General features: G+C 39.8%; 1 protein-coding gene across 1 annotated transcript in view; it reads right to left on the bottom strand.

Moving 5' to 3' along the window:
• Nucleotides 1–17,151, bottom strand: part of MAN1A2 (mannosidase alpha class 1A member 2) — a 138,089-nt gene that overhangs the window by 64,283 nt on the left and 56,655 nt on the right. The window contains exons 4-5 of the mRNA XM_049824720.1: nucleotides 9,440–9,558; nucleotides 6,917–6,997 (exon numbers count right to left, since the gene is read on the bottom strand). Coding sequence (XP_049680677.1) covers nucleotides 6,917–6,997; nucleotides 9,440–9,558 — 200 coding nt within the window. The remainder of the gene's footprint in view (nucleotides 1–6,916; nucleotides 6,998–9,439; nucleotides 9,559–17,151) is intronic.

The raw sequence follows: 17,151 nt of genomic DNA, 5'->3' as shown, positions 1-17,151 counted from the left end.
AAGCTTTGCTGTTTCAGCATTAACACAGATCAGCCAGCTCTTTTCTACTTGGTGCCGCTCATTCTTACTGCTTGCCTGGTTGTTGCTTTTTTGCGCCAGGAGTTGAAAGCATTTTGGACAGGCAGTGATTTTACAAAGCAGCCCTCCTGTCCTCCCTCAGAAATCAGTATCAACTACCCTGATGCCCAAAAAAGACCCAGATCCATAAATGTGACTGATTAAATATTCTTCCACTTCTTTCAATCATATACCCAATAAAGACCAATTAGATAATTTGTGTTGAAAAAAATATTTACTAATATCAGCATACATAGTGAAGAGAAAACCTCAAGTTACCCAGAGAAAAAGCAAGCACTAAATGTGACTGATCTTGAACAAAATCTTAAATCAGAGAACTGGATAGATACCATGGGAGATGAAAATTCCAGAGACACATTCTGAGAAACCAGGTATACAACATGGCTGATTTCCAGGTAACAGAGTAACCTTCCTGGAAAGAGACTTTAAAAGGCTGTATGAACAGACAGCTCGAATCTAATGATAAGAGTGCAACTGGCAATATCATCCTTTTTTTTATGAAATGCAAGTGCTTTATCTTATTTGATCTCTGTATATACATGATACTCTTTCATTAAGCATTTCTATCCCGATACTATTACATAAAATAGAGTGATATAAAGATATTTTATTAGTGTTGGATAAGAAGTTAAAGATAACCATAAAGAACACAAAACATTCTTACACAGTAAGTCTAGGGAATTAACTTGGAGTAAACATAAAAGAACCTACTGTTCTAGGGAAAATGCTAAATAATGCCTTGATAGGCATCACTGAAAACTATAAAAAACACAGATTCATAACTAAAGAAAAAACCCCTATATTTGTGCCAGGATGATGCATGAGAGAAAACAAATCTCTTAATGCAGCCACAAAAAAAGATTTTGTTGCTTTTTTGTTTTGGGTTGGGGGTGGGGGGGGTTCGTTTGGTTTTTGTTTTTTAATTCACATAAGGCTAATTTTCATCCTAAACTGCCATACTCCATGTTTACTCTAAAGTAGGCATATGGAACATTTCATTTCTACTTATTTCTGTTATATTATCAACTATATCACAGTCCCCCCCCAAACATAAAGAAGTCCATGTCTAGTTCCTACAGAAGTTAAAGGATTATTGCAGGGATTACTGAGAAACAGACTGGCTCAATTTAGATAAGAAGTCATTATATATTTTACCACCAGTATGTTAATCTGGCCTGTTAACTCCATTTGACAGACAGAAAAGAGGAAGCATAGTGGTGTCTGTGAACTCAGAAGGTGGAAAATTTGTAGTTCACACCCCTTAACTACAAGATGATGCTTCCTTTTTGAACAAAATGCAAAATGTAAAAATTTTACCCATTCTGTCATAACCCGGGGTGGAAAAAGGGAGTGCCTAGTTCTCACACTATGGCTCCCAGCCACCTCCTACTAAGCAACTCTCCTAAACCCCGTACCTCCAAAAATATTTTATTAGTAATTCTTGATTGAGTATAGGCACAACGAATTTTGCACGTCCTACTTAAAGGTTTAGGTCATGCCTATTAACATACAGCTTAATAAGCAATAATGACGAGTAAAGTAAACACTTTGTATTGGTTGCTCAGTGGAAGTGGGGAAGAAACCTCTGGCATACAGCAAAATACAAGAGATCCTGCCTGCACATACAGCACTCCCAGGAGATCTGATGCTTTTTTCTTCTGCTTTTTATCAAGTCTCTCTTTCCTTCTTTGGTTTGACAGCATAATTTCAAAAAAATTCCAGTACACAGTACACCCCACTTGTACTAGAGACCCCAGTACTGTATCCAGCTCTGGGGTCCCCAGAATAAGACAGACATGGACCTGTTGGAGCAGGTCCAGAGGAGGCCACAAAAACAGAGGGCTGGAACACCTCTCCTTTGAAGACAGGCTGGGACAGTTGGGGTTGTTCAGCCTGGAGAAGAGAAGGCTTTGGGGAAACCGTATAGTGGCCTTTAAATATATAAAGGGGGCTTATGAGAAAGAGGGAGAGAGACTTTATACCATGACCTGTAGTGATAGGAAAAGGGGAAATGGTTTTAAACTGAAAGAAGGTAGGTTTAGACCAAATATAAGGAAGAAATTTTTTATGATGAGGGTGGTGAAACACTGGCACAGGTTGCCCAGAGAGGCTGTGGATGCCCCATCCTTGGAAGGGTTCAAAGTCAGGTTGGATGGGGCTTTGAGCGACCTGATCTAGTTGAAGATGTCCCTGCCCATGGCAGGGGGGTTGGACCGGATGTTCTTCAAAAGTCCCTTCCAACCCAAACCATTCTATGATTCTATATTCCACTGCTTTAGCATATATCCATTATATATTTCAATAATGTACCTTGGAGAAAAGCCACAGGCTCAAAGCTTCAAAAAAGCCCCCAAGAACCTCAAAAGCAATGACAGATTGGGACCTCATTCCTACATAGGAGGTGAGACAAAGGCGGCACGCTCTTACCGCTGCTAATACACACCTAGCCAGACACCAGATGGCCTGTCCACGATCAGACAGGAAAAACTTAGCATGCAGAGGATTTAAACAAGGGCCTCCCAGATTGCAGACCTCCTGCCCCTGCCACCAGATAAACCTCAGTGTCGTTTCAACTTGAGAAGACTGAAACAGAATGCACAGGCAGATTTCCCACTGTGTCAAGTTTCACAGGCATATCTTGACTTTCTTCTGTTCAAAAGGCATTCTGACATGGAAAAATGGAGAAAGATGGTGATTTTCCCCAAATCAGAAGAACCACCTGCTAGACAGAGAAACAATTTTGTCTCTCTACATCAACAGAAAGGTACAGTGAGGCGAGACAACCAAGACAGACATTCGGCCAGAGGGACACGAAAACGCATCCTCCTCAAACTCCAGCTTTACGTGCTCATCACTCAACGAAGTCCAGCAGAAATTCCCACATGTAAAAGGCTGAGTTGTTAAAAAATTCACAGCTATCATGTTTCACAAAGAAAGGCCTGTGACTCAACACTGGACAGGACAAGCCTACAGCATTTTAAGCCAAGTTGTCAGTTGCTAAAAACAGCAGCTTTTCTTTGGTTGTAAGGGAGATGTATTTCCTTATTCTCCCATCCACTGCAGTGGGTAAGAGGCAACTTTTACTGAAGGAAGGGACAGCAACACCCACAAACTTAATATGAAAGGTTTAAAATTTTACCATCTACTGTAACTAGCATCATTAAAACCATGATCACAGTTGATGCTCCTCCAAGTAATACCAGTAACATGACAGCTAAAATATAGCATAGAGACCACAGAGTCGTGCCACTAGACATGCTAAATAATATTTAAAGACCAACATGTTTCTAATAAGAGCATTAAACAGGACAATTTTATCTAAATTAATAGCCAGCTGTACTTGAAAACTATGATCAGTATCTACCATTATGACTCACAATCAGACAAAATCCTATCAAGCACAATTATCCTCTCCATACAAAGGGCAAAAGCATATATATATATATATACACATACACACACCATGCTAACTATCAAATTCTCCAAATGTGGCCACTTAAAAATGACTGAACTTCCACAGCTGATGCTGAGTCTCAGACACTTTCTTTTATGGTTGTTGCTATAGCATCTTTCACAGCACGAAGTGATAGGAGTCAAAATGAAATAAGAATGTCTTTTATAACTGTCACCAAACAGCAGTAACTCTTGTTGTGGACCTAAGCAGAATTTACATAAATTGAAAGGGGAAAACCAGAATTAATTCCAAGCAGCCTGTTCATTGCACTGGATCTATTTTTCAATATATCAAACAAAAAGACACGCAGAAGTATGGAAATTAGTATGAAAACCTTCTAAATCAGTATCTAGCAACAGTCTTACAGGAGTAGAGGCTTGGAGGAAGGGAGATGGGGATTGGAAAATCAAGAAGGTGAGGGAAGGGAATATGAGCAAGTAAACGATAGCTTGATGGACAAAGGAAGGATACCTACCAGTAGATAGAGACTCCCTTAGAGGCATAAGCCCATGTGCATGTTCACAACCTGATCAGGCAAAACATCCAAACAGTTGGGATCAAGCTTGCCTATCTTAGCAGCGGCTAAGAAGTGTCTCCTCACATGTCTGAATGCAGTAAAAAGAGAAATTAAGCATGCCCCAATCCTGAGCTAAGGCATACCTTCCCTTCTTGGGAACAGAAGGGAGAAGACCACATTGGACATCACGTCCCAAACCAACCTGTTTCCAACTCCAAGGGGTTCTCAGAGGCAGGTCTCTCTTCTGGGCTCAATTACTGAAAAGCCTCAAGTGCCCTGGCTTGTCTTATCCACACTGACAAATTGCAGAGAAGCCATCCAACTTGGCGAATGAAGTATTGTCTCGGGTACCAGAAGCAGTCCTATCCGCCACATTCTTTTGAAAGGAATGCAGTCTGAGCACTTTTTTTTAGGAGTTCTTCTTTTGGAAAATAAAGATAATACATATGAACACTTGAGAGGAATAATCTTCTACCACAAGTCATGAAGCATTTAAAGTTCATTGGAGAGACTGATGCCATAAAAATATTTTAAAAAAACAAAAAGAGTCAGCCCAGTGGCCAAAATGTAGGAAGGACAGAAGGTAAAAGCTTTCTAAGAAGGAAAGAAACAAAATGTGTTGATGACAACTCTTTAAGCAAAGGAGCTTGTTCTGACTCTACCAAGCGGTTAGAAGCAACTGAAAAGGAATACTCAGCTTCACAAATGCAGGCAAAGCATGCCTTCTGGCATGGCTGCACCCATCCGCATATTGGGGCAAAAAAGTTCTTGTTAAGGGGCTTTGTGCACAAGTGTGGTATTGGTCTATACAAACAATCCAGCTACCGATGCGTGATCTTTACTCTGATGTTTTTCATGTTCATGGTAGATGACTCCAAGGAGCACGCTCCAGTTTGAGTAAGTTATCCAGAGACAGGATCAATGTTCCTAACTGAAAAGCTGATGTGGGACTGCTCCACTCAATGCTTGAAGTGATCCCACAGTACTTAATGTGATCTGAGCTCCAAGCAACAGAAATACAGATTTCTGGAAAGGAAGCATCCTTCCACATGCTGCTGAGGTCACCTGCACTACAGTAGGAACTTCCACGACTACTCCTAACATTCCAGCTTAGCTACTTCAGCTGCTGCTTGGCACAAGTTGAAAAGCACATGCAGCTCAGACTGCTCTCCGTGAAACTTCTTTGCTGCAGAAATAAAAACACAAGCATTTTTCCTTGCTTATGTCGGACAGCAAAAGAAAGCTTCTGTTCTCGGGGCCTTCAAAAGAAAACTGGTCGGTTAATAATGCTGACCTAGATGAAATTCAGAAGCTACCTCACATTAATATTTGGGTTGATCATTCAATGATTTTTATGTCGTCTTTTGTTAGGACAAAAGTGTAAACTAACAGAGCTTGAATTTTACCACTACTCTAACACAAGTGATAGCTTCTACAAAGGCTGTCTTCCTGAAGAGGTGCCACAGCAACCAATTTAAAAGGCTGACTTGTAACACTGGGGAATATGATCACTCCCTCAAGGTAAAATCCTTACTGAGCTGTGGAGGAAACCGATGGAAAATCTAAGCATGACAGATTCTGGAGGCAGAGAAAGGCTCACTGCCACGAACGCAAGACCAGCTCTTCAGTTGCTACAAAGGAAAGAGAGGGGCAAAATTATGTGCTTCTCCTTTCCTCTGGGTCTCCTATAATGGACACATGAATCACTATAGCCCAAAAGGACTGCTTGCAGCTGATCCCTCTGCAGACAGGGGGCTTGGAGACTGGACAGTGAAGAAGGTGAAGCAGTAGTACGTGATGAAAAATAAACTAGCAATTTCTTTCAAGATACGCACTGGATTTTTGCTTTGCCACTAAGCTGTTCTTGTAAAGAGAAGACACACTTACAAGAGGAAATTCACAGATCCCAGGATGATGCCAAAGACCTCAAGAGCCAAAAAAACATGGGTCTTTCTCCTGGTTATTTTTAGGGCTGCAGGCTTAAAATCCTTGAGAACTTGTTGATACGTATGTAGTGCTCCCCTAAAAAAAGGGGGGAAGATACATAGGGACACCTGAAAGTGTACCAAACCTCAAGCCGTGAAGTATGGCTGAAAGCCTACTGTTTTAGGTACGGGGCTACAAAAGGGCCATGAAAAATACAGGGTAAAACCAAGCAAATCAAAGACAGAGGCAATAGATCAAAAGACAGGTAGCTGACAAAACATGAGAAGAGCTATGACTTAATCTGTAGTTGGGTCAGGCACCAGCCTTGTTAAAGTATGTGAAGAGGTCACAACAATGTTACTGCTAGACCAAAGAAGTCCACGGTTGCAAGTCTTTGGGTACATGCATCCTTTCAATCTAAGCATGTCTTTACATAAGTGCTCAGAAGTCTAAGTCTCCGATCTTTTTTAATAGAAGTTTCAGAAGTGGGACAAAATTGGCTTGACATTTCTCAGTTTGTCACTGAGAAAATGGTAAGAAGATTGTGTAGGGCTTTTGTGAAGCAAACCTATGGCCTTGCAGGACAAGTGACAATACTATTATTTCTACCTTCATGGAGTTACAGAATATCAAACCAAGTTATTTTTGGCATAAGAAGCTAGTCACTTGACATTTCAGGCTGATGTTTACTTGAGTGGATATCTTTTGAAAACACCTTAATAAAAGAAGCATTTCAAAGCTCTAACAAAGAGTCCTAAATTGGCTGAGACCTGTACAGAAACAAGCTTTAAAGATTCCATACTCTAACAATACAGTTATTTTAGACAACTTGCTGCTGTAAAATTACTTTGAAAACTACTGAGAAACCATCTAGAAAATTCTTCATATGCAACATTTGTGAGAATACATTAAATTTCACAGACACCTTCCAGTCTCCTTACCTCTTGTCCTGAAAGGTAGTATGCTGCTAGAAGACCGCCAATGAAGCGAATATTGACCTCAAAAACAGACACTTCGGAATTCTAGAACAGAAAGAAAGTGTAAATAAGTAACTAACTCCCTAATCAAAGAAGAAAAAAAAAAAATCACCAAGGCAGAGGCAAGTACATACCCTAAACCAATCCACGTGCAAGGGTTTGTACTGTTTCAGTGTCTAGATCCATGCTGAAATTCCTGTGCACACCTTCATGACACCAAGTGATAATTCTAGTTATAGCTTCAACTGATATTTAAAAATCAAATTAGTTTTTCTCCTGCTCTCTAATTGCATTTTGTGGTGATAATATGATTAAAGTTGTTTCGGTATGGTGGGAAAGGCGGCAAGGACTGTACATTTCCATAATTCAGCATCTCTTCTCTTACATTTAAGCATAACACCAAACCTTCCGGGTTTACAGGATAAACTAGAATAACAATTAGCGAATTCCTGTAATGTGCTTTCTTAACCTGAATTACCAATGTGCAATTGCAAATTCAGAGCTCCAGTTTAACATAGTCTCTGTCTAGGAATAGCCTTTATGTATTTAATGTTATGACAACAAGTACTGCAAGACCACTGAGAAACTCAAGAGAATAAACCATTTTACTGCCTTCCTCCACATTAATATCCTTGGGCTAAATTCACCAGTGTCTTTTGACTCATTTAACCCACTGAAAAATTAAGAGGAACTAGGTAGTTTTAACATCTTTCTGCCTCCCTCTGTGCCCCATTCACTCCTTTGCCTGCACACACCCCATCTGCCTCTCCCTCATAAACTTCTCTTCATTCAACGCATTAGCCACAGAAACATATTTTATTATTAAAAGATTTTGAGATAAGGGAGACTTTTCTTTTTATCCAGAAAAATCACTACAGTGTACATTGTACAAGTTGTCCCACCAATTAGCACAGAGTTGAAATTATATATATAGGTATGTCTTTCTTTCACACTATTTCTATGGCACCTGCAGTTGTATCATGCATTTTGCTTGTATCCAAAATAAATGCATTTTGCATGTATTATTTATTTCAGAAAGATTATGTGAAACCTTTAAAGATTTCCTCAAATAGCACTAATGATTAAAAGTCTAAAGTCTGAACTACTTCCAAATGTAGGTTTTTAGTAAAAGATGTATTTTTATTCACATAAAGGTGATAAAAGAAAAATATCAACAATGTAGCATATGATTCCACTTAATACATATTAAAGTCATGAATCACACAAGCAATGGTACAGTGTAGAATGAAACCAATGATTTCTATTTCCCAGTAATAGAATCCAAGAGGAACAAATTTATGTACTTATTTATTTATAAACTTCAAGACATATAAGGAAATTACTCAAGTCTGGTGTATATATAAGGCAACTTATTAACCTTCAGAAATGTTTTTTGATACATAGGAAGCTGTAATTGAACCCCAGTGGGTCATGTAGATTTCTTCCACCCAAATCCTAGTTTAATTCTGCAAATTTATATTGAGATTGCCTCAGATCAGACAAAAGTTATGGAAGTAATTTAGTTCACCCTCATAATGGTACCATTATGTCTACACTGTCTCAGATATATTTAGGGTCTTCAGTTTTAGACTGATTCATTATCTGGCACTAACTGAAAAATGCAGAGTAGGATTTCTTTAATGTTTGCCAGACAGTCAATGTATAAAACAAAAGGAAAAAAACCAAATAATGTCTGAAATGTAGGATATAATATAAAAACAACAGTCAGCATCTGCTCAATTCTGACTATATACACCTACATTTCATTTTGTGCATTACTGAATGAAAAATTATTTTTGGAACTGTAGGGCAAGTCCAAGGATTGAAATACAAGTTCCATCACAGAGGCTGTGGCAGTGCTAAAATTAGTAATAAGAACACTAATCAATAAGTATAAAAGAGCCATTTCTTCCATTTAACACTTCCAAACTCTGCACACATGAAGAATGTCAGATACTATATGACCAGCTGGGAAATTCTTGTGATAGGTTCAGAACCTGTAGGCAAACTGAGATGACTCAAGTGACATTCTTCATGTTAAAACATCTTAAGCACGTGGAAGAAGAGATTGTGTTCAGTAATTTACACACCATGGTTTGGGGGAAGTTGTCTTCCACCGCTCAGTTATTTCCAACTACTATCAGCTAGTAAAGCCTCATCTTTCTGCCTTCATTTCTGATGCCCTGTTGGTTCTCACTGACCACTCTCCCTTTTATTCCATTATCCAGTTATAATTTATCATTTGAAAATACAACATATAGCTGTATCTTTACTTGTAATTAAAGTGGGAAAGGGTATGAGTAGTTTTTTGTTGTTCCCCGCCCCTTCCCCCAATAAAGCTGCAAACACAGAGAACTTAGCTAAAGCTTACATCTGATACTTTGAATCCTAAGTTTTTTAAGTTCCAGCTGAAAGACCTCTTCTGTCTCCCCCCAAGAGGAACACTCTGAAAAGGACTAGAGAAATATTAGGGCAAGCTCTACTCACCACGCTGAAATCAAGGTTTTTGTCAATCCACTCCTGTCCTTCTCTGAATTCATCGTGAAGCCCCATGATATAAAGAGTATCCAATGCATCTACTATGGTAGCACCCATTTGTGAGTTTCCTACATGCAAAAAGAAGGATTTCTATTACAAGTTATTATTTCATTACCTTTCTTAAACATCAGGAGCATGAGAAAATAACCCAAAGAGTAGCAAAGCAAAGTTACTACAAAGATAACAGCACAAAGAATAGTCAAAATGAGCAAGGAATAGAAGCTATGTAAGAGGATCACACCTCTCTTTCAAAGCATCAGTCCTCTGGCACAGTTTGGCTTCTGGGGAGAAAAGACGACTAAAGATAGTAAAAAAAACACACCACACAAAACCCCACAAAAAACCCATGCCACGTTCTCATCTGCTTTCCTAACCTGAACATGAGCAATTGTAGTTTGACACAAAAAAAAAGGGCAGGAAGACATTCAGCTTCAAAAAGCTATCAGGAATTCTAGGACAGAAGCGTCGAGAGAGAAGAAAAAAAAAAAAGCATGTGCGAGATAAAGCAATCGGTACGTGCAGTAATGCCTTGCATTTCCCAACATTTACTACTGAAACGTTCAAAGTTTTGCAATTACGGAAGCTCCCTAGTCCCCGAGAGCAGGGATGCCCTGGCTTGGGTTGACTGCTGAAGCCGCAGCCCAGAGATGTTCTCCTCTCCCGGCTCCCTGTAGGGACCCACGCTATGAGCTGCTAATGGATTCCTCAATTGTCACCATTTAAAGTGGAGCATTTAAAGCCAAATAAAAATCAATGGTGCTTTACCCTAAAATACTATTCACTTGAAACAGCAGCAATTTAGAGTTGATTGATGAGTGACTCATGGGCTTGTACAAGGTCGGCAGGGCGAAGAGGTGGCGAGCCATTGCCCATGTTAGCCTTGACCTCCTTAGGCCATCCCAACTTAAGCTGTTGCCCTTACTAGGCAGAGGTCTTTGCTTCTGGAGGAAAGCAAAAATTACCATGGGTTTGTTTATTTTCATGGAGTGTATAAAACCTTCCTACGCATTAAGAAAGTAGCCGGATTTCACTGTTCATACCAGTATTCTATAAAACAGTACAGTAACTATATGATTAGCAATTTAATGACAGTAGTCTCCTAACAAGCCAATTTTATTTATTTTTAATGTGCTTTTCATCCACAATGGAACAGCACAGCGTTCCTGCTTGGTTGTTTCCATTCATTTATTTATGATTTTTACATGCATAGAGATTTTTTTTTTTCCCCCCCTCAAGCATAACAATAACTGAATAAAGCCATCACCGACCCCCACTGTATTTCTTTTATGCACCTAAATGACTGATACTTACATGCAAGCTTAACTCCCTTTTCAGGGATTTCTTTCCCCAAATAAAAAAAAAAAATTAAACACAACAGTTTCTATGACAAAGTAATCAACTAATTTCTTCAAAAACAGCTATGCATCTGTTTTAATTAATTTAAACTAGATACAGAAAGCCTGAAGTTGGTGGTGTTTGTTACAAACATTCAAGTACAGATCGGGACACACTACCTTTCACAAGATTAATTGAAAGACGTATCCTTTGACAAATTGGCCACCAGGCATACCTATAACTCTCAGGAAATGAATTCACCGTGGTGCATAAGTACTGTAAGGTTTAATGCCTTCAGCCAAATGACAAATTCCATTGCTTGTGCTGAAGTGGAATTTGCTTTGAGTAGAGCTGCAGCATGCACTTAACTTTGCACCTTCTCATAAGCATAATGTGATAGTTATCTAATTTATCACTTCAAAAATATGCAAATCAGACCACGACACAAGGACTAACTTCAGTATTAGCTGACAAGGTATTTTTAACAAAGTTGGAATGTGTTATACTGCTATGGCACTCAAAGTAATTTCTGTTCCTTTATTTAAACCACATTGATAAAATTTTGAAACACACGAGGTGTTTGAACAAATTGGGATACACAGCCTTGGGAAATCCTGAAAGCTCCTCTTGTAACAGTTTAAAAAAATAAAAACCTTCTAACCTAAACACGACCATAACCACATCAGTAAGCTCTCATATTCTGCAATTGGCATGGGGTGAGGAGAATCCATTGCATGGGGATGGACTGCTGTGTCGTTGTCACCCCCAACCCCAGAAAAAAAGTTCAGACACCTCTGTACAATCATCCACCGTTCTCTAGATCTCAGAAGTACATTCAAGTTTCCACAAGAGAGGACAGGGCACGAGAATATCTGCTTTCCAGCCCTCCAGAAAATACCTTCAAATATATAAATTTAAAAAAAAAAACAAAACTTTTTCATGGAGTTCTCTGCACAGAACCATGAAAGAAGGGCCACAGAAATGCAAAAGCCCATGATTATTTTTGCCATCTGGGGAATCCAATAGATGCATCCAGACAGAGATGGAGAGCAGAAAGACCAGAACTGCTGGAAGAGAGCGCTCTCCGGAATTGATCAAAAGTGTCCATGGTTTCTTAATGCATCCCGTAGCAATTGAACAATACACCTTCACCAAATACAGACAAGAAATTTGCTTTCATCCTCACGGTGTTAAAAGCGAGCCCTCAACCCCGTATATAGAAATCTCACCTAAACCAGTAGTCCCCAACAGGCATTGACTGACCACCTGTGTCACATAACATCCTCCAGCATTGCTTGCAGCCACAGAAATAAATGCGGTCCGATAGAGCAAAACAGACTTGCTCAGCATTTTTTGCCCCCAAGAGTCAATTAAAGGCTTAAGTACATACTTGGAGCTTTTGTCTGGGCCACACTCCAATAGCTTGTTCAAGCTCTCCCTCCTGCTGCCTTTTTGCCCCTTTCTCTCACTTTTTTGTCTACCTTTCCTAGACCCACAGATGTCCAACAAAACGCTACTGAGCAAAGCCCCTTCTGCTCACACATGCCTCTTCCCTGAGCAGTGACGGGTGCCTGTTTCTGAGATGCAGATCATTACGGTTATATTTTCTAGACTCCATGTGAGAGCTCAACTATTTCTTACCATGTTCTCCTAAGGATAGCATTTGTATCCCAACCCATAATAAATTATTCATTTTTCTTCTTTCTTACAAAGAAGTAGGCTATTTCAAACGATTTTTTCTTTTTCCCTTTTCTTCTTAAACATATGGTAACTAATCCAAACTGCACACCAGCACTTCTTCCTTGAGGAAGACTCAGAAGAACAATCTTTCTTTTTAAACCTTTTTGGCCAAACACATTTCCAAAAGGTCAAGAGATAACAAGTCAGTATTTTGCAAGATTGTCTACCCAGTCTTCTTCCTTTAGTGTCAATCAGGCAGCACAAAGCAAGCCGATTCCTTCCTAGTGGGCACTGAGGGAGAAGAGTCCAAAATGCAGAGTTCATCCCCAGAAGTCTTGCGCCTGCAAGACTAGAGGGTAGAGCTGGACATAAGGCAACACAAAGGACAATACACTTAATGTAACACCTTGGCTGCCCCATGTCGCAAGGTAGGTGCACCTTAAAACTATTTGTGGGCTACGCTAGGTTGGGTTAGAGAGTAAAATTAATGAATTGCTCTCAGCTTCTTTCTGGGAGGACTATGTGGCGAGGACATCATTCTTAATTTGTTCCCAACTAACAGCTTCCGCTGAATTCTTCTGTATCTGCTGAGGTCCACAACCTAACCAGAACAGGCAGTGATGTTGTCATAGCTGTCTTCCTCCATCGTAAAATGCACTGCATTACCAGGAAGGCATCAGCTGAAATCTAAAGCAGGAAGAAACAGCAAGTATTCAAAGATCACTGGCCTCTGCACGAGTGTCACACGTGGTGCTGCTGTAGAGAAAACAGACTACAATGGATAGGCAGCTGTACTTGCCTCGTCCTGATGTTGATACAAACCATTCAGTCTGAAGTCACAAAGAGAAATCATTTTCCATTCATAATAGAGTATGGGGTTTTTTCCCTTTCATAACCATGCTAAGATCCATAAATTTTGCCTTAAAGGACACGAGGATAGTCTTCCTAGAATTAAACTGCAGAAGGTGTCTTTTGAAAAGTAATAAAGTAACTCTAAACAATGAGATAATAGCTTAGAGGAGTATATGCTGCTTACTACCACCTCAACCAGTCTGATCTATTATTGCTCTGGATACAGAGAGAGCAGATGTCTCATTGTGGTGGAAAAAGGCTATAAAACAATTAAATTATAATAGAAAATAACACTTCTCCTAGCTGAAGGCACTCCTCCCAGGGTCTGCCTCTGTTCAATACAAAGGCTGGGTTGGTCATGTTTCAGAAGATAATAACTGATTCCAAAAGGGCTCAGTTTTACAAATGTCAGATTAGGAAGTTTCCTCTCCATATAATTATAGTTCTAGTTGACTGAGCTCCAAATTTAATGAAGTTTGCCTAATTAATGCAATGCTCATTCTTCTAAATAAAACAGAACATCCATCATGAGTTAATGGAAGGAATTTAGCAGTGAAATAGCTGAACTATTAACAAAATCATGCACACTCTCATTAAGCAAGAGTACTATTCCAACAGACTGCAAAATAGTAAGTCAGATTTATATTTAGGTAGACTTCAGTTTCCTGAGATTAGACAAGTAATTCCTTCAATTGATAGCACATAAATCTACAGTCTGAAATATCTAGCAAATCACATGACTAAGTGTAAACAGCAGGGCCATTAAAAGAAAAATGGTCTTCCTATCTGAAATTCTTTCAGTATGCCGAAGCACCAGATGAAGAACTGGTTTATTTATACCATTTTGAAGTCTCACAAGAGACTATCAAAGTACAGGGAGACAGATCGTTGTCATGTGTTCCATGACAAAAGGAATATGAAGAAAATAAATAGCCCGCTTTCATCATATCATAAGGATAAGTATAGAGATTTAGAAAGTCTGATAGCAGCTACAGGGTTGCTTAGTGTATTTATTATGAGGAAGCAGAGGAGACTATGAGCAGTGAGGTACTGGAGAAAATATGCGAACTAGCCTAGATCAATTATGATCAGAGAAGACTATGAAAATTTGAGACACAGACACGGTATGTAAATAAGGAACATGTTGACAAATTAAATCTCTACACCAGCAAACTGAAGTTGAAAAGTACTCCGAGTTGAAAAGTAATCATCAAATAAGTGCTTCACAGACACTTTGATTATTTGACACATCACCCGTACCTACTCCTTTCTTCAACAGGGACACACCACGTGCAAATCTCATTATGTCTTCCGAAAAACACTTCCGTGGGGGCTTTCGTTAGCCGGAGCTGAGGGTGAGCAGGTATACTGGGCCTGGCTGGGATGGAGTTAGTTGTCTTCACGGCAGCCTGTATGGTGCTGTGGTTTGGATTTGTGACTGGAACAGTGTTGATAACACACCAGAGTTTTGGCTGTTACCAAGCAGTGCTTGCACAGCATCAAGGCTTTCTCCATTTTGTTCGCCTCCAACCCTTTGCCAGTGAATAAGCCCGGGGTGGGCAAGAGGCCGGGAGGGGACACAGTCATGACAGCTGACCCCAACTGCCCAAAAGCATATTCCATATCATATAATAGCATGCTCAGTGATAAAAGCTTAAGGGGGGGGGGGGGGGGGGGGTGGTAATCTAGCAGGTAGCCATTCCTTGGGGACCAGCTGGGCTTCAGTCAGCTTGTGGGAGGTGATGAGTGATTGTCTTTGCATTACTCCCCCCCCTTTCCTTCACACTTATGAAACTATCTGTATCTCAGCCCATGGGTTTTCTTGCTTTTGCTCTTCCTATTCTCTCCCCTGCCTCGCTGGGGAGAGAATTCCCCTTCTTTCCCTTTCCCCCTCTGTCTGTCTGTGCTCTAACACTCCTGTGTTACAAGTGTGCTAGTGTCTTACAACACACTTGGCAGCTACTAGAGACCAGTTAAAGGAGTGACAAACCTGAAGGAAATGCAGATCAAGTGGCTCTCTCATTATCAAAATGCACGCTAGGTCAGAGCAGGGCTGCTACAAAGTCGAGGAAAGCAGCTTAAGTGGAAAAATTACCACGAGGACACTTTGCCTCCAAGGAAAGTCAAATACAATAGGCCTAATAGGTGCATGTAACCATTCTTACCCTTCTACCTTATGCAGTGACTGAAATGGAAATGTTTTATTTATTAAGCAGAAAAGATAGCAAACAGAAGACCCAGAAGTGGGATGCTCATCAGTTAAGGAACTACAATCGAGGTAGGGTTTTAACATTTACTAAACCAGTGAAAAAAACAGAGGCATCTAATAGAGAGTCTTGTTCTTGTTGACAAGGTCAGCCTGTGGATACCACCAGCAGCTATGCTTTGATGAAAGCTATAGGAATTGGCAAGACTGCTTGAGGAAAAACAAGCAGTTGGATATAGTAAAAGCATTTGGGCTGTTACGGAAGACAACTGGCTCTGTATCGTACAAATAGCAAGTACCTCTGTGTCAAGACATGCCTGCTATAGAAATAAGTTACTTTATACTCTAGAAAGCCAACTTCTCTTCATGAGCAGCAGAAAGCTGGAATGTATAGTTATGTGCAGAGACAGAGATGTGGATGTAAGGAAATGGCTCTCACTCTCGAAACAGCAGAGCCAGTGGGATGATCATACTGACGGACAGATCTGTAAGATACAAACAGACCTCATGTGCCAGAAATAGTATTGGTCTCAGCCACTCATACCCAGTTCTTGTTTTTTTTCAGGGCCCTGGACAGACATCATTTACTGGAAGCAGAACCTAGTCTTACTGGGGCAGAACACTTGATTACTGGTGTGTTTAATTGGGCGGGGGGCAGGGATCAATTTGCAAAAGGAATCCAAGAGGACTGAAGTCTCAAGGGATAATTTAACTTAATTCCCAAGTTAAATTTCTGCTCTGGCAGGTGACCTGAACTTCAGAGCGGTCCAGCACTACTGCCAGAGCAACCTGACAACTGGGGTGTGCCCAAGCATAGAGCAAATCCTCCCCATTCCCTCACAGTGACTCCAGACACAAAAGAGGAGATGTAAAGCCTCCTCAAGGAAGTATACCCTGGCACACTTTGAACCTAAAAGATTAGCTGTTTTCATATAGGCAGGTGTTTTAATCCGTAGCAACAGAGCAAAAATGCTTCCTTGAAAAACTCAGCCTGACATTAAATAAAGAGTTATTACAGTCTTAAAAAAATAAATATTCTTGTTATTGATATTCCTGCCTGCCCAGCTTCAGAATGGCTAAAAAATGCAGACTGGGCAAGACTGTACTGATCTTGGGAAAGTACAGCGATTTCTACTTAAAAAGATTCAAAGAATTCAAGTTTTCAGATTGTAGCAACAGGATTTCTTAATGTGACAGACAATTACAGACATGGTAGAAATATATATAACATGAAAATTAAAAGCAAACAATTATCAACCCAGTTTTCTGTACCTCTAATGAGGTTCTGGCAATAAAGCTGCCACTACTCAAGCATACCACTTGTAAAATATCTTAATGACTCACAAGGAACAAGATAATGTTTAAGAAAATGAATTAAACTTTTGAACAACAGAGTTTAATTCCACTGTGAAAACAAGTGCCTCAAAATTAGTCAATGAAACCACACATTTCATACAAAACTGCAACGTATGATTTCAGCTTAGCCATAAAATGCAATGAATCAGCCTTTAAGTATCCATGAAGAAACCAATTGCCTTTAACATTTTAGACTAATTAAGAAAGCAGAACAAAAAACTAAGCATGTTGA

Source organism: Accipiter gentilis, chromosome 21, assembly GCF_929443795.1.
Source record: "Accipiter gentilis chromosome 21, bAccGen1.1, whole genome shotgun sequence".
Lineage (NCBI taxonomy): Eukaryota > Metazoa > Chordata > Aves > Accipitriformes > Accipitridae > Astur > Astur gentilis.
The sequence above is the reverse complement of the archived record's forward strand: the minus strand, read 5'-3'. Positions and strand labels throughout refer to the sequence as shown.